General features: G+C 40.5%; 4 protein-coding genes across 4 annotated transcripts in view; 2 read left to right on the forward strand and 2 right to left on the reverse strand.

Moving 5' to 3' along the window:
• The window catches only part of LOC147336975 (protein NLRC3-like), a 465,583-nt gene that overhangs the window by 418,725 nt on the left and 25,655 nt on the right, over window positions 1-21,203 (reverse strand). The window lies entirely within an intron of this gene.
• LOC147336986 (phospholipase D1-like) lies at window positions 4,883-19,217 on the forward strand. Its single transcript, XM_086265756.1, has 3 exons — window positions 4,883-5,460; window positions 18,586-18,702; window positions 18,993-19,217. Exons 1-3 carry the CDS (start codon window positions 5,443-5,445, stop codon window positions 19,215-19,217), a joined length of 360 nt encoding a protein of 119 aa, XP_086121882.1. The 5' UTR covers window positions 4,883-5,442.
• LOC147336987 (uncharacterized) lies at window positions 9,156-11,032 on the forward strand (the record flags this gene model as incomplete). Its single annotated transcript, XM_086265767.1, has 4 exons — window positions 9,156-9,311; window positions 9,396-9,673; window positions 9,758-10,511; window positions 10,837-11,032. Coding segments are annotated over 4 exons (1,236 nt in total), but the record flags the coding sequence as incomplete, so codon positions are not given.
• LOC147336988 (uncharacterized) lies at window positions 13,275-14,778 on the reverse strand (the record flags this gene model as incomplete). Its single annotated transcript, XM_086265781.1, has 3 exons — window positions 13,275-14,023; window positions 14,255-14,432; window positions 14,596-14,778. Coding segments are annotated over 3 exons (519 nt in total), but the record flags the coding sequence as incomplete, so codon positions are not given.

Consider the following 21,203-nt stretch of genomic DNA (forward strand, 5'->3'; position numbering starts at 1 on the left):
GGACGCTCAAACACAGATTGGTCTCCAAATATTAGACGCACTGGTTCTTCATGCGTTTCTACCTGAGCACTCAGAGTCATTTCTACAACAGGCCTCCTTCACCTGCTGGTGCCTCTGTTTCTGTGTTTGGCTGTTTCCATCAGTGCCTGATGTTTGTGATCTTTGATCTGTTCTGAAGTCTCTCTTTGTAACACAAATGTTGTTTGGCTTCTTTTGCAAACAAGGCAAAAGAACTTTAATGGATTCATTTGCTGATCTTATTTTCTGATGCAAAGCCGTCCTTTCAACGCTTTAGAAAGAAAACCAAACAATGTTTTTAAAACTTTCCCAAAATGTAAAAGCTATTAAAACCATAAACTTCTGCTCCTTGATCATGTGATTCTTCTTCTAGACTGTCTGTAATTGTTATTGCTGATTGTCAATAAAGTTGTTTTTTATAAGTTATGTTGTAAAGGAAGCTTGTGGCGAGGGAGGAGGGGCGACTAAAAGCAGGTTCATATAGTGGGAAAGTCCTCAGGTCATGTGAGGATATTTACTGATGCGTCAACACTGTCAGATAAAAGAACGGCTGCTGCATTTGTTCTCCCACAAATAAGTTTGGTGATGAGTAAAAGAATTACAGATGATGTGGCAGTTTATACTGGGAGCTGGTAGTGATGTTACTGGCTTGAACTGGGTGGAGGACGCACTAATATGGAGGTATGTGGTTTGCTGGGACTCTAGCAGCGTGCTAGTGACCACAGGTGATATGTCTTCAGACTCTAGGCAACATATTGTTTTTGATATACTTCATTTACTGTATAGAATCAAACACAGAGGGATAGAAGTGGATTTCTTATGGCTCCCTGTGAATATCGGTGTTGATGCAATGAACAGGACGATAAGTTTAAAAAGGTGCAGCAAGAAGAAGTCGTGCAGGTTTGACTATAAAATACAGTGAAAGTGAGGTGAAGAGTATAATGAAGGTAAAGATGAAGGACGAGTGGCAGGCACACTGGGACAGAGATGGGAAAGGCAGATATTATTATACAGAAAACAGTCGTGTAGAAGAAGCTGCAGCAGAGACCAGGATGGAATCTGGAGAGTCAGAGTTGGTCACACAGGCTTGAATAGCACACTTAAAAAGGTAAACATGACACAGGAAGTGTGACTTCTGTGGACCAGAGGAGACGTTTGACGGGTTGTTAGCGTCGTCAGGATGCTGGATGGAAACGCTGTGCCTGATAGGATGATTACAGGCTGGACTTTGTCTTCCTGTTACAGATGGATCCAGGCCCTGGATGACTGCTGGACACACATGACCCACACTAGGCTGCCTTCATCCATCCTTTCCTCCTTCACTGAGACTCAGAGTCAGCATGTATGTATTTATCAGTGATTTGAATCCTTTCATTACAGAGTGAAGTTAAAGTAGACGTGTGAACACACTAATAAACACAAAGGGACACAACTACTACTCCATGATGGAAAGCTGAAGTATTACACAGCTTTATGAACCTCCTGTTATCCTGGTAGACGAGTACAGCAATAAATCTTTTACTTGAACATCTTCTGGCTCCAATAAGCTTTGAAATGTGACCATGAAGTTAGAGACACACTGACTGAAACCCACAGCTGTGACTGTGGATCACATCCACACACAGTGTAGCTGCTGTCTCTGTGTGAGCCTTTGCACCGCTGCTCGCAGCACCATTATATCACTCAGCGCTCGCTGCTGTTATTGAATCCACTTTTTACTGTCCGTGCAATCAAGCTCCTCTGCAGAGCTAGAAAATATCTTCGAACCAGTTTATGTGTTAGGGGATCCTTTGCAGCTGTGACTGTTGCCTCTGTTTTTGTCCTTTGGTTCCTGGGAGCCTTTTACATTTCCATCAGCAACAAATATCTGAACAGGCTTTATTGTAGGAAATACAGGAGTAAATAGTTGTCATTATTTATTAGATGTTGTTAAAGATGATCAGATGCTTGTTTAGTTTAATGCTGTGGCTTCAGTCAGCATCACTGTGCTGTATAGTTTTATTTTTCTGATCCTTCTGTTAAAGTTGCTGAATAAAAGCTGGTTGGTCTGCACCTCACCTCTGCCTCGAGCCTCCTTCTTTAAAGCAGCAGAGGCTCTTCATTCAGGTATCACAGCTCGAGTTGTTCTGCAGGAGACCCAGAGTACTGTCCTTGGTCCATAATGACATTAACTTTGATTCATGTCAACACGAAGCCTGAACGTCTATGATGAACACACTATCAGCATCACTGACATATTTCATCATTTAAAAACACTTCCTGTCACTGTGGTGGTTACAGTGACATCATGCAGTTTGTGCTTTGACCTCCGGAGGGCGACAAATCAGCACAGACAGAGAGCTCCATTCAAACTTTGCTGCCATCAGGAATAATTCTTCAAATATAATCATCAGTGTTTGAGCAGTTATGATATCAGGGACAATCTAGACATGTGTGACAATACTGAACATGTCACATGACACACCTCAAACATCATGTGATCCACTCTCAGTCTGCACTTTCAGTCATGACTTCATGAATTTATGATCAGTTTACTCCTGAAATATTCAAATGCTGCAGGGTGAAGAACAACAAAGTGCTGACACATGTTTGTGTTTCAAACAAGAAAACCAGCAGAAATAAATCATCTTTGGACAACATGACAGAGATTAGTGAGTTTCCAACTTGCACTTGAATGCAGCACAGACAGATTCTGATGTTCGTGGTTGTAAACGTGTCCTCAAACGCCGCTCTGACTCTTTCCTTCCTGCTCAAAGTTCCTCTTTTCTGAACTTGGTGTTTGTGCCTGACGCTGATCGTCTCCGTGTGGAGCTCCGTGTGAAGGTAACGTTAGCAGTGTGTAATGTTTCCTGGCTAACATCAGCTGTGTGCAGCTCAGTTCCAGCACAAATCTGCCGCTCCATAGTTCACGGTAACGGACTCATGAGGTCGACCGTTAAACGCTCTCCCGCCATTTTGTCTGTGTGCGCGGATGTGTACGTTTTTGTTACCACTGTCATCTCATCAATAGCCTATTTGTAAAAGATCTCTGTTCATAGTTTAGTTGGATTTTAAAACTCTGTAGTTGGACAGTTTTATTTTGGACTGATGCTAAAATTCTTGCTGATTGTTTCTGTCGAGGTTTTGTACTTGACATCTGCCATTTTGGATGTGATAAGCTGTAGAGAGTGCGTCCAAAAAGAGAAACCAGAAAGAGAACCTGTTTTATTAATAACCTCTTGCAAATAGAAGAATATGGAAAAAAAACAACAACAAATAGGATAAAACCTTTAAATTACTTGAATTTCTAAAATCACCATCATCTGTTAACACAAATTTGATCATTTCAAATTTGTGTTTTCATTTTCTCTTCCCAGTTACTTCTTTCTCATTCTCTTCATTCTCCTTGTCACCTTACGTCTGACTCCTTAACTGAAGTTATAGTTCTAACATAAGTCCCACCAACGTCCTTTATTTAATCTCTGTGTTGTCACAGTTATTATCATCAGATCAGACATGAGACCCAGACAACAACATAAGTTTACAAGCTAACATCATGTCAGCTAACATTAGACGATAGCATCATAAACTTTAAATTACTTTGCCTCTGATCAACAGTTTGATTACATTCTCACATCACAGGTTTATTTGCTAAGTGTGAGTCCGCCCACATTAGATCCACTTTTCAGCAGGTGGAATAATTTGTAGTATATAGGTAATACATCAACAATGCTGCCGTGGCTAAGTTAGGAATATTTATAATGTCATTTCCAAAACTTGCATATGATCTGCTGTTACGTCCCCTGGCTAGTCTAGGGGGTTGAAGGGACGAACATAAATGTGGATAGAGAAGGAGGAGCCAAGATGGTAAATTTACAAGGTTTATTTAATACTGGTGATGGTACGTGGGTTCAGACCGAGGTGTAACGTCAGGGAGAGCCAAGGCCAACATAACAAACAAAACATCCCTGACGTAGAAATAAAAGAAACTTACCTAACTCCAAAGAAACAAAATATACAACCTATAACCATAACCTACCTAACAACACATAAACAGGAGAAAACAGGGTGTCAAAACAAAAGGCAGCTCTCCCCTACAAGCAGTCTGAACATGAAACAATAATGCTCACACAAAATACAAAGGCATGCAAGCCTGCACAAGTATGGCAACCAAAATGGCCAGAGGGCCCAGAAGCACAGCTCCACAGGCCTTAAATAGTGCTCTGCTGATTACCAATCAGCCAGACTCTGCGCAACATCCAATCAGGACAGAGGAGGTGGAGCCTGGACAAAACAAAGGGTTAATAGGGAGAAGAGACATCCTCCTGGGGGATGTAACATCTGCAATTTGTAGCAGATCTACTGACTGTCACAGAGCAGCTGGAGCAGTCTCGAATGCAGGTCAGTCCACTGCTGCCCCCTGTGGCCAAGTGCCATAGCTACTGCTGGATGAACTCGTGACACATCTGCACCTGTTTCTATGAACACATTGAGTCTGAGTGGCTGCACTTACACTGGTGCATTCAAACATATTGAAAGATGGCAGCAATGTGGATTGTCAAGACTCAAACCAACCATTGAGCAAAGACAGCAGGATCACTTGTTTCTGTTTGTTATACAGCCAGATTTACTCGTGACACACATGTGCAGCTGCTTTATCACCTATTCTGAATTTGTTTCAAGCACAATACATTTGTTACACATGTTGGGATATTGTGTTTGTTTTAAATGTTATATACCTGTGTGGTATGTGACTTGTGTTGCCATGACGCCAGGTCTCTCTTGGAAATGAGATTTTTAATCTCAATGAGATTTTTTTTTACCTGGATAAATAAAGGACTAATTTGTAACTTTCAGTGTTTTCCGGTCTTCCAAAGGAAAAAAAACCTTCAACTACATGACATGCAGTTGTGTATTTGTTTTCACCTTATCATACACTTGAAGTTTTACAAATCACCACTTCTTTAGTGAATATCATTTCAGTCTCAGACAACCTCGTTTCTCTTACAGAGGTTGAATGCACCTTCTGCGGATGGCGGTACCACACAGTGTGCGTGGACTTCCCCTGCACAGAAGGCAACTACAAATGCTGTGAATGCTAAATAAAGAGAAACAAATGATCCCTGTTGTCTTTGCTTGATGATTGGTTTGAGTCTTGACAATCCACATTGCTGGCGTTGCATCTTTCAATGCCAGCAATGGCAGGTATCAGTGCTCAAACCTGTTGTGTTTGTTTCCAACAAGTTGCCCACCTCGGGAAACAAAAATGTGTTCTTTTACTTGTCAGATGAACATATGAGACACTTTGACTCTTCAGTGCAGTGTGGAGCCTAACAAAGATCTGTTTTGTGTCCCAGCTGATCAGCAGGAGGAGGAGAGTCTGACGGAGCAGCAGAGGAACATTTTCAGCTACTTGGACTCAGCTCAGCCACTACAGAGGAAACAATGAGCTCAACACAGAAGGTGACAGACAGAGCAGGACCATATGACCAAAGATATTTATCACCATATACATTTGAACATTTGCCATAACGATGTAGCTGACGATAGAATTGACACCAGACAAAATACTTTACAGCTGCACAACTTTATTAAAAACCCATCAATGTATTTTCACTGAAACAAGCAGCTGTTGTTTATGTGCATTAAAGTTATATAAAAATGTAACAGTGCAAATGCAAATTGCTCGCTGACAGTTTAACCAAAAGGCGTTTCCAGTGGAAACTGGCCGACACATCCTGAGCATAACCATGTATAATATCCACTAAACTTCAGAAGAGGTTATACAGTCGTGGCCAAAAGGTTTGAGAATTGCATAAATATTGGAACCTGGAGAAGTTGCTGCTTAAGTTTTTATAATAGCATTTTGCCTGCACTCCAGAATGTTATGAGGAGTGATCAGATGAACTGCATCGTCCTTCTTTGCCATGAAAACGAACTTAATCCCCAAAAAGCCTTACCACTGCATTTCATTGCTGTCATCAAAGGACCTGCTGAGACCATTTCAGTGATCGTCTTCTTAACTCAGGTGAGAATGTTGGCGAGCACGAGGCTGGAGATCATCATGGCTGTATCCCGATTCAGGTTCTGCAGCTTTAAAGTCCTCAAGGGCCGCGTACTCAAAGACCGCTAAGCCCGAAGTGCGAGGCTCGTAGGTTCGTGAAATGGGACGTCTAGCCTCCGTCGCGCTGCCCAGGTTGCCTAGCAACCATGATACTAACAGCTGGAAACGTTTCATACAGCTTTGTTTGACAGAAATGAAGGAGAACATATTTAGTTCATTTGTTTCTACATGAGCTCTGTGTGATTTGATGAGTATCTGAGGCTGAGACCACAGGACTGTGAAACATGATTGTTGGGCTTCATTTCTGTGCTGAACAGTCGTTTAAGATTAGCTGTAAATAACAATTAGCTGATGTTGTTCATGAGACTAAAGTCACCTCACTGTGGTAATGTAAATATAATATGGCCAATATTATAGTTATTATATTAATCACTTCACTCACAGACAAGTATCTGTGACAGTGTGTATACAGATGTATCATATATAAGAGACAAATATTGTTCATTTAATATGTTGGTACTAAATGTGGCTCAATGCTTACATACATGTGTAAAAAGCAAATGTAGGAGCTGTGATAACTGTGTCTGATAGAATGAAGAGTAGACTGATATATGAAATATTCCTTTATTGGGTGAGAAAATCAGACCATGTCATAACTGCTGTAAGTCACACAGAATAGATATCAGAGCCTTAAACAGGCTGACTTCTGCTAAATGGGTCAAACTGGGCAGAAAGTCTACAAACACATAACATCCTTATAGAATATGATGTAACACTATAGATCAACTTAGCTCAGAATATATAAAGCATATAAACAGTTACAGCAATATGATGCAACAAACACAGCAGCTGCTGATCCAAAATACTCAAAGCTTCATAGAACTTAAACCAACATTTATTTTTAGCTCCATCCTGCTGCTGATACAGACTTTAGGTTTCTGAACATTAAACTTGTTGCTGCCTTTCATAGTGTGTAACTTGAAGGCCCTGAGTACTTTCTCCCACACTGAAAACACTGGGATGATCACATTATTTGAACATTACCTAATAAGACTGATTCAGCACAGACAGTTATGTTAAACTTTCCTAGCAGTCCTTCACAAACAGGGAACAGTCTGTCTATTCTCTCCATCTGTCAGCTGCTGCTGGCTCTTCCTCCTCCTCTTCCTCACACACTGCTGAGTTTGTCCTGGTGGATCATCAGGGCTGCAAAGCCTCACAGATGATGTGCAGCAGTGGCTCCCTCAGTCTGTCCTCACTCTGGACACTTGCAGTCGTCACACATGGAAATCAAATGTGTGATAAGCTGCAGGATTCAAACACAAGTGTAACTTATAACCACATGTTCATTCTTTTATTCCACAATCAGAGAGAAAGAAACAGAGAGAGAGTGCAGGACAGACAGACAGGTGACAGTCTCAGGTGTACACACTGCTACACAACAGCACCAGAGAAGCAGGATTTAGTGTTTGTGTTATTACAAGTGTAAACAAGAAGAGTTCCAGATGGTGCAGTGGACACATGTGCGACTGCTGTGATTAAAGCATCTTTCTTTCAGCTTAACGAGTGAACCGTCAGCTCGTTCAAACACACGTTAAAGTGCGTTTGGCTCGACACCACCGAACAGAGGCAGCAATATAACACAGCTAACATTAACAGTGCAGTGAATCCTGCTTGTGCCGTGATGTTCAGGACTGCAAACCGAGCAGCATCACTGACTTTCAGCTTGTTGTGTTTGTGGATATATGACTGACTTTAATTATCCACAAAATCATCACATTCTCTGTCAGATTAAGGTCGACTATTGAACGGCGTATATTTTAAAGGCTTTAAAACCAAGTTAACACTGAAAGTACAAACATCACTAATGTCACATAACTCTGCCGACAAGGCATAGCTATGGCTATGAAATGCTCTTTGTGTATCACTTCTTCATTATGAAAGATGTCATTAATGCACTAGTAATGTCTCATCTGGAGTATTGTTCAATCATTTGATCAGCAGCTAATAAGACAGATCTTAACAGACTTCAGTTAGTCCAGAATAAGGCATCCAGATTAGTGTGAAGATGTTCATACTATACTAATATTGATAAAATGCATAATAACCTTTCTTGGCTTCCTGTACAGGCTAAAATATTCTATGGCTTACTTGTAGTTCTAAAGAAAGCAATTCTGTTAAACACACCACATTTATTCTGCTCAGCTGCAGTATCCAGATGAAATACATCATCATATTGCACAGTTTTCAACAAGCTGCAATTTAGTAAATGCTCGAGTTAAAAGTAACGTTTTGTAAAACTGTTACATTTAGAGCAACTTTTAAGTGGAATAAGTTGCCTTAAAAAATTAGAGAATTATTCAAAACTTCAATGAACACTTAAAAGCCGATTTACAGAGCTTTTAGTTGTTGTAAATATTGTAAGACATGATTTGTTTTTGAAATTTGTGTAATGTGCCTCAATGTTATTGATATTATTATTATTATTATTGATTGCTTATATTTGAACAATTGTGAAACCTCACTGTGGATGTAAGAGTGAAATTATGTGGATATCTTGAATCCACTTTATTGTGTAATATTTTATGTGAGTATTTGACGGAAGACGAGCAACATCTGTTGTGGAAGCTAACGGGGTTCCTTTAGAATAAACAAACATAGGATTTATTATCACTGAATAATTCTGTATAAATCTATACAAATTATAGAAATATGTAATAGGAAACAACAAAATAATCTAAATTATAAAATAATGTGTGTGTGTGTGTGTGTGTGTGTACAATCAGGAGGGATGGGCATGATTTTAGTGTTTGAACAGTCATGAATTATCTTTAACAGCAGGTTGGATGTAATGTGTTAGAACTACCAGCAGCTGGGGATAAGAGACCTTTAAGGTGTTTGGTGCCACGCTCCACCTTCAGGTTTAAAACTAGTGTTAATGGAGTTTGAAGGTTGAGTTTGTTCCACGACTGCATTTCACTCACTGCCTCTGTTTGTATCTGTGTCACTGCAGGACCAACATGGAGCCAGAAGTCAGCGCTCTCAGGAGGCCGACAAACCTCACAGAAGAAAGGGAGAGAAAAAACACACCTGTGACGAGTGTGGGAAGGGTTTTACTGAGAAGGCTTCACTAAAACAGCATCAGGTCATCCACACTGGAGAGAGACCGTTCAGCTGTGACTTGTGTGGAAAGTCTTTTTCCTTCAAGGGTTCCCTAAAAAAACACCAACTCATCCACAGTGGAGTTAAAGCGTACAGCTGTGATCAGTGTGGCAGAGCTTTTACTCGCAGTAGCAGCTTACAGAGTCATCTAGTTACCCACTCTGGAATTAAGGCATACAGCTGTGACGAGTGTGGGAAGGAGTTTACTCTGAAGGCTTCACTAAGACAGCATCAGGTCATCCACACTGGAGAGAGACCGTTCAGCTGTGACTTGTGTGGAAATTCTTTTTCCAGGAAGGGTTCCCTAAAAAAACACCAACTCATCCACAGTGGAGTTAAAGCGTACAGCTGTGACGAGTGTGGGATGGAGTTTACTGTGAAGGCTTCACTAAAACAGCACCAGGTCATCCACACTGGAGAGAGACCGTTCAGCTGTGACATGTGTGGAAAGTCTTTTTCCTTCAAGTGTTCCCTAAAAAGACACCAACTCATCCACAGTGGAGTTAAAGTGTACAGCTGTGATCAGTGTGGCAGAGCTTTTACTCACAGTAGCCACTTACAGAGTCATCTAGTTACCCACTCTGGAATTAAGCCATACAGCTGTGACGAGTGTGGGAAGGGTTTTACTGTGAGGGCTAAACTAAAACAGCATCAGGTCATCCACACTGGAGAGAGACCGTTCAGCTGTGACTTGTGTGGAAATTCTTTTTCCAGGAAGGGTTCCCTAAAAAAACACCAACTCATCCACAGTGGAGTTAAAGCGTACAGCTGTGACGAGTGTGGGATGGAGTTTACTGTGAAGGCTTCACTAAAACAGCATCAGGTCATCCACACTGGAGAGAGACCGTTCAGCTGTGACATGTGTGGAAAGTCTTTTTCCTTGAAGGGTTCCCTAAAAAAACACCAACTCATCCACAGTGGAGTTAAAGCGTACAGCTGTGATCAGTGTGGCAGAGCTTTTACTGACAGTAGCACCTTACAGAAGCATCTAGTTACCCACTCTGGAATTAAGGCATACAGCTGTGACATCTGTGGAAAAACTTTCAGCCAGAGAGGGAACCGAAATACACACCTACGCATTCACACCAGACATGATGTGTACTGCTGTGAACAGTGTGGCAAATACTTTACAACAGACGCACAGTTACAACAACACATGTTTACCCACACTGAGGAGAGACCTTATCAATGTGACCTGTGTGAGAAGACTTTTAAAACTCCACAGCACCTGAGACGACACCAACAGATCCACACCAGAAAGAGACTCTACAAGTGCAGCTACTGTGAGGTATGTATTTATATTGTTATCTTGTCATTTTAGCCTGACTGTTTGGAACAACTCTGCTCATTAAACTGTGTTAGCATGTTAGCAATTCTACTGCCTGGAAAAGCAGCTCTGAGTGATTATTCAGATTTTCCTTTCAGTTATAATTTTAGTATTACTGTAGTATTATGGTGGTAGTATTGTAGTTATTGCAGCCCAGTAAACTGAGTGTGTTAACTGAAACAGTCAAATGTAGTTGGACGTCTGCAGAGATGCTCTTTATTTCAGGCGATGTTCAGGATACAAATGTTGAAGGACTGACTTACACTGTCTTTGTGTCTTTGTTTAGAAGCAGAGCGACACAGATGGATCCAGTTCTCAACCCTGTCATCACTGAGGTGGTGGGAAAGACTTTCATTGTGACCTCTGTGGAAAAACTTTCAGTCAGCAAAAGACCCTAAAAGTACATCAACGTAGACACACTGGAGACAAACTGAAATACTGCAAAGAATGTGGGAGAAGCTTCACCACACCAAGTGAGTTAAAACGACATGAACTGATTCACAGTGGGGTTAAAAAGCACCTCTGTGATCAGTGTGGGTCATCCTTCACCACTGAAGGTCAGCTTAAATCACACAAACGAGTCCACACAGGAGAGAAACCACACAAGTGCAGACACTGTGACAGAAGCTTCTCACGGTCAGGTAATCGTAACATTCATGAACGTGGACACATGGAAGGAAACTACAGCCGTGACCAGTGTGACAAGAGCTTCAGGAATCTCAGTTCATACTCTGCACACAAACGATCCCACGTTACTAATAAACTGTTTCACTGTTACCAATGTGCCCAAACATTCACCTCATTGTCTGCTGTGTGCAAACATCAGCGCGATCACTCAGGGCTGAAATCACTCCCATCACTGGATCACAGTGAATCTGAAGACACAGAAAGATCCTCTGGTTTCTGTGTCAGACTCAAAAAGCTTGAGATCAGGCTCCACAGAGTTCAGATAGAATCATTTAAACTTGTGTTGAACTGAACTGGTTGCTGGGCTGAACTTCTACATAATACAGATCTACATGGGATCTTCTTTTCTGTTGTTTTACTGAGTCAGTTTTGTCCTTTTTTCTCTGTCCTGGTTTTGCTCGTCTGTAAATGATTGAAACTCAGTCAAATAGTTCATTGTTCTCCAGCAAAACGTTTTGGAAACTCATGTTTAACCTTTAAAACTCTGACATGTTTTAGCACACAAGGCTTCATCGGGGAGTTCACTCATGATTGGACCATGAGAACAAAGGTTTTTAGTTCTTTCAAAGAGAGTCTTGGAGATGTTTGATGTTTCTGTTTTTTCTACATAAAGGAATAAACTATTTTTCTTGCTTCATGTAGTGTGGAAGTTTTTAATGTTTCTTCATCTGTTATGTTCTTGAATGTGTTCACGTGAAGATGGTATAAATAAACTGTTGTCAGAGATTTACAGTTATCAAACAGGTGAATAAACAACACTGAGACACTTGGAGACGGTTAACGTGCTGCACGGGTGAGGGCTCAGAGAGGACTCACACCGAGCTGCAGTAGTCGTTTATTATTTATAGCAGGGTGAAACAAGCATAGCAGTTTCCTCTAATTTTGCATATATGTGTGTGTGTGTGTGTAAGTTCGTATAAATATCATAGGGTGAACTTCCTCTTTCTATAAACAGAGCGAGTAGTACATTTTGTTCTTTTCCTATTAAGGGTAAAATATGAACATATACTTTAATGCAACATAAAACTCATTAAAGCGTTTCTTCTTTAACATCCCCTCCTGATGTTAATATTTTTCACTTAATCATACTTTATTATCAGCCAACAATCACTTGCTTATAACATTTTCAATTGTAGCATCATTCAGTATGTGTGTGTGTGTTTCTATACTAAATCTTCTTCATCCGGTTCATCTTCTAGTGGCAGTCCAACATAGGTAATTACTGTGGCCTGTACCATTTTGTCAATCATGGATCTTATGCATGGTAGGATACATGTAGAAAACAAGCACAATAATAGAAGCAGAACTCCTATCAGTACGAGTCCTTTTATCACGAGGGTCTTCCAGCTGCCACTCAGCAGCCAGGTCAGCCAGTCCTCATTGTTCGTGACATAGTCTTGTTGCTGCGCATTACTCAGTTGTCGCAACTTGTCTAGGGCGGTGGTCATGGTCAAGGAGTGCACGTTGTCCGGGATATAGGTTCAACAAGTGGTGTTGAATAAGACACAGAGGCCCCCTCTCTCAGCGAGAATCATGTCCAGGGCGACCCTGTGTTGCATGACCACTATTCTGATCGCGTCGATTTCCTCATTCTGAGCCTTATTTATCTTTGTTGAGCTGTTCAGGAAAAGTCCAAATCGGTAGTCAAGAGTCTCAATTCTTAACGTGTTTTTTCCAGTTCCGACCCAAGGGAACAGTGAGTGCAGGACCTTCTGTCCGGTGGTCCACAACTTGAACTCCGCTGGTACATCACTGCCCCAGATTGGGTCATGGGGTTGCACGTCATCAGTGTTCCTCTTGCGTCGTGGTTGGTTCTGATGGAATACTCTGAAGGTGTGGTCTGACACTAAAATTGGGGCGCAGAGTCCGGTACAAGAAAAGCTCACAACTAAGACAAAACTGCTCCTGCAAGGAAAGCTCACTGTTATGCATGCAAGGTGATCAGCTCTAGGTGAGAAGACATTTAAATCTCACACTTGTTCTGCTGCATTTTTGAAGCTCAATTCCAGGAACAGATCGCAGGGCTCATTTTTACCCAGATAGCAAGGAAACATTGAAACAATGTTGAGTCAATATCAGGCTGTGTCATTGAATCAACGTTGAAGTGTGACGTTGACCTAACGTCACTCTTGCACCCTTTTTTAATGTTGAAACAACGTCAGGTTTTGATGTTGAATCAATGTTGAAACCTGACATTGATTCAACGTTATATTTTCTAATACTGTTGACATTGAAACAATGTCAGATTCTGATATTGAAACACTGTTGAGCTATGGTGTTGATTTTCCACCTCTTTCGCACAGTTGCTTTTTATTAAAACAACAGTTAAATCATGACTGGAAATCTACCTCTCTTTATAGGTATTTTAACCAATACTAAACTACTGCATGTGTCCATCAATACTTAAACCACCTAATCACATAATTGTACTTATTCCTCAAATTGGACACCCTTTAAAAAACAACAACAAATGTCTCACAATGTATCATGTCAATATTAATATCCTAAAATAAGAAAGTATTGCATGTGATGTAACAGAGAAAAAACTAAACAAAAAAAGGTCAATAGGCATGTTTCGTTTGCTAAATACTTTATTAAAAGACAGTTTCCTATTTCCATTTATATGTTTCACAGAAGTTTGTAATTTTTTACTCTGGGATGGGGATGCATGGATGTGCGTCCTGCACCACCCAAACGATCTGGGGCGTATCGGAGCCATTTCTGCACTGCTTGTGCAAAGACAAACTCGGACATAGAGTTTGCCCCTAACTGCTGCGTCAGGCCATCTAGGACAAAAATACACACACACAAACAAAAAAAGTGAATTAGAGCACATGAATAAGCTCTTGTTAACTGTCTTTAAAACAAAATAAACATGGGGTCCTCGGGCTGTACAAACTACAACCCGAGGACTAAACAAGCCAAAGACCAAAGACTCCATCTCCAGATTAACCGGACATGAAAGTCTTGTTATTAAGAAGGACAAAGTAATATAGCAAAAAAATGGTAAAAATTACCAAATATGCATTTGCAGAGCGCTGTATCTTTAAATGCCCTTTTTTGCTTTGTCTGGTCCTTGGTTTTTTTCCCTGCCCAGTTTAGTACTGAGGCCAGCTCGTTTGTAATGGCATAAGCCATTACACGGCGGACTCGCACCTCCAGTGTGGTCCCTCCAATCAAGGCAAAGCGTCTCACCTATAGACACATTTTAAGAGATGGAATTAGCGTGTCTCATGTCTTTAATGTGTATGCAAGTGCTTGTGTGTTTAATCAACAGGCCGTTGTTATGTATTTAAATCACATCTGACAGCTATTACACTTTATAGTTACAAAGTGTACATAACCTTTATATACTTACCATTGCCTTATTTGCCTCTTGTGATTGAAGAGCTGCCTCTGCATTGTTTAGCTCCTCAATGTTGTGCAAGGGCAAATCCAGAGGCAGTACCCCAGCATCTACCGATTCATTGCAGCAGGGACGGCGGATGGCTCTGACCTCCTCACGGAGTTCGTTAACAGCTCTCGTCAGGTCTGACAGAAAAAGATTATTTTTTTTAAGTATTTAAGAATACAGACAACTTGTCAAAAGTTTCCTTGTGTCACACACAGATATGTACAAAGACACAAGACAGTATTTTATTACCTGGTATTTTCACTCGAGGGGGCTGGGGAAACCGTTTTTTTGTGGGCTGCTCATCCTCTGAGTCACTATATGTGTACAGGGGATTTTGTCTAAAGAAAAAAAGTTGAAAACGGTCATAAGTAATTACAAATGTGCTTTTGGAATATTATTTCCTAAAGTTACAGTTTGATTTAACATTTAACATACAACTGCGTGTGTATATGTAAGCATTTAAACACTGAAGATAATAAAATTAACAGTATTTTGTCTAAGTCTGCCATTGTAGGAATTCATGGCACCGAGACAAAAACTTGGCGCACAGTGTGGCATCAAAATAGGCGCACACCTTTGACGCTGCGTTTTCTCCGTCTTCCTCGTCCACACGTAAATGCTAAAGCAGAGTTTTCGAAAATATCCGCCCTGGCAGGCGTCTTTAAAAATCTCAGTTTTCAGTTGATGAAACGCAGTTTACGTGTGGACAAAAGGTGCAAACGCAAGGTAGGTGAGCGTGTAGCGTAAAGTTTGAATTGAGTGCGAATCGAAGCGGGTGCTCTCCAATCATTAAAAGTAACAAAGTCATTGAACACATTTATACAGTTACCTTTACGTTTATCAATCATATATCACAGATTTACAATTTTTTGTAGTACTATGCTAAAAAGCAACTACAGAGCGAAAGTCTGGGTCAAGCGCCGAGGCGACGGCAAGAACAAAGGAACCCTCGAAGCGTTAAAGCTAGCTTTGTAAGGAAATATAACGGAAAAGTATGAAACAAAAATGTTTTCTTTGTTGATAGACTTTGTTTGCAGTGCAATTTATTTGTTGCCGGATTGTAAGATGAAAGTAGACACAATATCGGGCTCCCACATCTTATCCGAAACTTTACATTAACAAGTTTGTTTTGTTTTTTTTACTGTTATTCAAATGCAACCGTGGAAATAACGAATAGAACAAAAGTCATTCATTCTTACCTTATACTAATCGTGGTGCAGGCCAGTGCGGTGCATGAACTGATGCCTTCTCCGGTCAATTCCACTGAGAGTAAATCTAATGTCCCGCTCTACTGTACAAGACAATGGTTACCTGGAGGGACGTACCAATGTGATAGGGGTGCTGCGGAATAGTCCAAGTGGTAGCAGCTTTAATTTCCCGCTCAACCATAAATTGATGATTTTTCAACGTGATTGTTGTCACCTTGTCAACTATAAATAGATCAACAATCAACGATGACAGAACAACAGTGAATCAATGTTATTTCAATGTCAGTGTCAGGTTTCTTCAGTATTTCAATGTTGTTTCAACATTGGTTTTGTGTTGACATTTCAATCCTGACGATTCTGATGATTCAGATGGAAAATCAACATCTGTTCAATGTCTCCTTGCTATCTGGGTATATACACTGCAACTGCCATGAGGACAGGGCCATTTTTTTGTTGTTGTTTGTTTTTCCTTTTGCTCTGTGCAGCACTTTGGCAGCATTTTTAAATTTCTCTTTGTATTTTTTCTTTCTTTTACTAGTGAAGAGATGTAGCGTGAACAGTTATACAGTCTAAATATCCCATATGGGTCGTGTGAAATGGTGTTTTCAGTTTCATTCAGTTGAAGTAAAGAACGTTGAATATTTCTAAGTGTGCTGTTTTGAACCAACATGTCACAGTATGATCAGTGCTGTAATTTTTGACAGTCACTGTATCAATGTTATTTTTGCATCTCTTGAATAAAGGTTTTGACCTGCAAGTGCTAATTTCTTTAGTTATTGGGGTAAAATGGGTAGTGTTAATAGGAAGGTGTTTGCCAATTCAGTAACCTAATTTAATGTTAATGGAAAATAACATTACCTCAAATTGTTTAGTTATAATTGTTGTTTAACTGAATATTGATTTTTGATCTTGATTTGTTCTTTCCCAACATTTTTCAAAAGAAAGAGTCTAATTTCTTTGCTGTGATTGATTCCAGAGAACACGGAAGAACTGACATTATTTAACTGTTGATTTTTGTAGATTCAGTGGAGGAGTAATGTCAGTTTAATTCTTTACCTACTGTCAATGCAGTGAAATTAGACATTTTGTTTTGAAAGGTTACTGGTGGATGCCAGCAACCATCTTGGAAGAGAACAATATAATCTGTTATAAGGCCTCCATTTGAAAATTGTGTATTTGATACTAGAATATAATAGCAAAATGTAATTTGAAGATAACATGTAGTATTTAAGTGACCAAGTAGTATTGGGTAAAAGTTATTGAATGGTGTTGGGATAAAGTGAGAAAATTGTGAAGGATTAAAATATTCCAAGAGCTCAAATTACTTCATCAAAACATGTTTAAGTCACATTTTATCAACACAAATTGCACAGGCTTATTGAACTTGAATAAATTGTGTTAAGTTAACTCAATTGTTTAAGTTGCTGCCAAAGCAAAACATCTGTGTGCAACAAATGTCCACCATTGAATTAAGTAAATCCAACAACATATTTTTTTCAGTGTAGTTTGGACTTTATGATTTCTGTAACTGGAAAATATTATTTTGTTTAAAGACAGAAGTGACCGCATAGTTGCAACATCAAAGGGAAATATTAATTAATTAGCATCAAGTATATTTGTTGCTTAAGCGTTTGCACTATAACTTAAGTAGGATTATAACTTTTAAGGAAGGAAAGATTTCAGATATTTAGTTCACTGCTTCAGTTATTTTATATGAAATTAAAACATTTACGTTGGTCAAATATGATGCTCTAAATCAAATAAAAGTTTGAAAATAAATGATGTATTTTTAAATGCTGCAACAAATGTTCACAAAAAGTAACTATAATTAAAACCAGTTAAACAAAATCAAATGTTTGAATCATGCTTAACCAAATGCCAGGCTGCAGAGCTGAACCTAAAGTATACGTAGAAAGATTTCAACATCTGAGCAGTTTTTAATGTTTTTATCACATATAAATGTCACAGCAGTGGGTCCTGGCCCAATGCTTTGTGTTTTTGGTTTTCTTTGACTCTTGTTTTTCTTGGTTTTTGTTCTTCTTATTTATCAGGCTCTCAGTAATCTTAGTTCTCCCTCCCTCAGTGTTCATTTCAGCCTGTGTTTAGTTTCTGTTCCCGTGTCCCACGTTTCATCGTTTCATGTCGAGTCAGCCCTGTCTCTCTGTTTCCTGTGTCTCCCCAGTCAGCCCCGCCTCCCTCGGGCACTCATGTGTGATACAGAGTAATAAACCTGACTACATTTGCTACACTCTCTTTATTACCTGTTACTTTAAAATTCATACACTAATTATGTCTGCCCATCTCTCTAATGTGAAGGTCAAAGGTCAACATCCCAGTGACATAAGAATAATCCCAAAGGGGCAAAGGCAGCGGTTAATTTAGCACATTTAGCATTAAGGGTACAGCAAGGATATACTTTTACTTATTGTGGCAGGGGTGTGGTCTCTGGCCTGCTGCAGTGGAGGCTGCTGGCGGGACGTTGGACGGCACAGGTGAGGGTGATGGAGCTCATGACTCTCCCCTTTATAGTGACGGAGGAGACTGGCGTGGGGGAAGCGTGTAGTGGAGGAAGCCGAGGAGAGAGCTGGTTTCTGGCTACAAAGACGGCGTCAAACCAGAAAAGATTGCTCGTGGTCAAATAATGTGTCAATCACCTGTGAATCAAACTGTGTGTGGCTCAGTTCATGTCACAGTGTTGTTTAGTATATCTTCACTTGTCTCACTCTCCTTCTGTTCTGTCCATCAGGACGATCCTCAGCGCTTACACAGATCCTCCATCGATGTTTTGGATCCAATCAGTGATCAGTTCTACGAGGAGGCCTGGATGTTCACCAGCGCTCGCTACACCTCCATCTACCAGAAGGTGAGTGTACTCCTTTGTACTCAGATTAACATTTTACTTCTTAAAATACATTTTCATATATGAGCTTTCTATTATTTCATGGGCCATTTAATCAATATTAAAATTACAAGCATATCAACAAAGGTGAAGCTGGTTTTTTCCACTTGCTGTCACACAGTCATGGAGGAATACAATAAATACATAATCAGTCATAGATCCTGAACAATGACATTAAAAGAAAGTCTGTGGCTCTAAAAACTAAACAGTATAAAGACATGCTCCAAGCTGCTGTTTCTCTCCTACTCCTCTAGGTTTTCCACTGTCGGCCATCCAGCGATGCTGGAGGGCTACCTGGCCAATGCTGGCCTACACAAAGAGGTCCCGGCTCGGAGGAGCTGAAGAAGATCCTTGCCTTCCTCGTCAGTTTCCTCTTCAGTTCCTATCCCAACAAAACCTTCTTGCACCTATTAGCTTGTAGCTGTGGCTACAATGTAGCTTGCCATCGCCAGTGTGTGAATGTGTGTGTGAATGGGTGAATGACTGAATGTAGTGTGAAGCGCTTTGGGGTCCTTAGGGACTAGAAAAGCGCTATACAAATGCAGGCCATTTATTAGCTCCAAAGAGGCTATGGTGCCCGTGGAGGTCTGGACCTGAGGCCTGTGCTCATCACGTGGATAGAAAACACTCTGACACCATTCTGGAGGTCTGATGGGACTCTGACCAAAACACAGATGAAATAAAACTTGTGGCTGGAGCTTTTAAAATGACTTTTTCACCTCATAGATTAATGCTCATGATTGCATGTTAGCAAGACAGCATCTCCCCAAGGTGAAACTCTCAGGAGACTCTTAAACTGTAATCTGGTTGAGACTACTTGAGGAGATCTTAGTAGCGAGTATGTGGATTTAGTCTCTTCACCAACAGCAGACAGACCCATGCCAAGAAAGCAGACATGTTCTCAAAGAAAGCCGAGAGCAGAGATTGGAAAAAGCTAAAAAGAAAAAGCTGCAGCTTCAGACGACTATCTGCCTGTAAGGCTGAAAAAGTCCAGTTACGCTCTATTTTGGAAAAGCTCCCAGTTTTGGTAACCTGGACTTTTATTTCCCCTCTTCTGCTACAGATGTTGACTGTGACCTCAGAGGCCAACTGGACCACACAGCTGCAGCAGGAGTGAGGGAGAGGAGTCTTCATCCAGCTTCAAAGAAAACATCCAGGTAAAGTGACGTGGATCAGCGGATAAAGCCGTCTCCACTTTCAAAGGAGATCCTCTGAGAGAGAGACTCTCTGAGCCGTTTTAGCCTCAAATTATAGGACTTTATAGTACAGCAACACTTTTAAAGGACAAAAATAACATAAACTGTGACTGTAATACAAACAAAGTATTGCATGTGTTTTTAAAAGTGTTCCTCCGATGGGCAGGATATCACTATTAGACTGTCCCACCAGCCAACTTCAACAAGAGACCACAGCAGCATTCAGTGATCAGCACAGATGTTCCTCTAACACTCAGCATCTGATCCCTGTTGGTCTGTGTGCTTCTGCTTTTGCTCAGTTAGAAACCCTGCAGCAACCCGACCCAAAACTGTGTCTTCTTGTTCGCCTCAACGTTGAAGTGTCAAACGTCCAACATCTGGAAAGGAAACCACGCCAGTGTACTGTGATGTTTCACCAACATGTGGCAGACGCTGGTCCTGCCTTTCATGCTGACATCAGCAGAGAGCCCCGCCTACCTCAAAGCCTCCCCTGTCATGTATTGATCAGGATGATTATGAAGATGAGCGAGTGCAAATAAGACTGTAAAAGTCCACGAGCAGAATGTTTGGATGCTTTCTAATGATTCATGAATATCATGAGAGTGTTTGTGTGTTTTGTCTTTTCTTTGCTGACGTTTGTTACTAACAAAGACAATTTACGCTCTGTGTGTGTTTTCATCCTTACCAGCCGCACTCTAACTGCAATGAAGGAAACAAACTGTAGAAATGGTCGACTCAGTGACTTCATAAAATATTGAAGTGGTTCAGGTAGAGCCAGTTTTTAAATGACCATGAACACTGAGCGTATTGTATCTGTACAGCATGTTTTTCTATTAGACAGATTTGTAACAGAGGCCTTGCTCTCAGTAAGTTTGAAATCCTTTTCTGATTTATTTTGTAATCTCTGATCTTTGTGTATCCTGCTCAGTTTGCATGCTGCCTGTAGGAGTTTCTGTCTTTGTATTTGAAGAGAATTCATTGAATATACTCAGCTGCTTCCCTTTGGTGCCTCACACATCACTGAAGTTTTTCAGTGTCCAGTTATTTGTTTTTAATAGCTGTTTGAATTCTCTGTATGTTTGACCCTGTAGACTGTTTAATGGACTGCTCGTCTTCCTGTTTGTAACCACTGCCTGTTTAGGACTAAAGATTTGGATTTTTGACTTTAACACAGCCTCTGCGTGTCGTCCCTTTGTGTCCTCGTCCTCTGTGAATGTGTCACAGATGTTTCCATGATAATAACACAGCTTTCCCACAGTGGCTTGCAGC

This window comes from Aulonocara sp. 'chitande type north' Nkhata Bay, linkage group LG3 (genome assembly GCF_057382095.1).
Source record: "Aulonocara sp. 'chitande type north' Nkhata Bay isolate Kocher_YH1m ecotype deep benthic linkage group LG3, A_spYH_male_GT1.1, whole genome shotgun sequence".
In the NCBI taxonomy this organism is placed as follows: domain Eukaryota; kingdom Metazoa; phylum Chordata; class Actinopteri; order Cichliformes; family Cichlidae; genus Aulonocara; species Aulonocara sp. 'chitande type north' Nkhata Bay.

What these genes read in the sequence shown, in the direction of transcription:
- LOC147336986 (XM_086265756.1), top strand. An exon ending in ACACCTCCATCTACCAGAAG is followed by an intron (nt 18,703 to 18,992) that starts GTGAGTGTACTC and finishes CTACTCCTCTAG; the next exon opens with GTTTTCCACTGTCGGCCATC.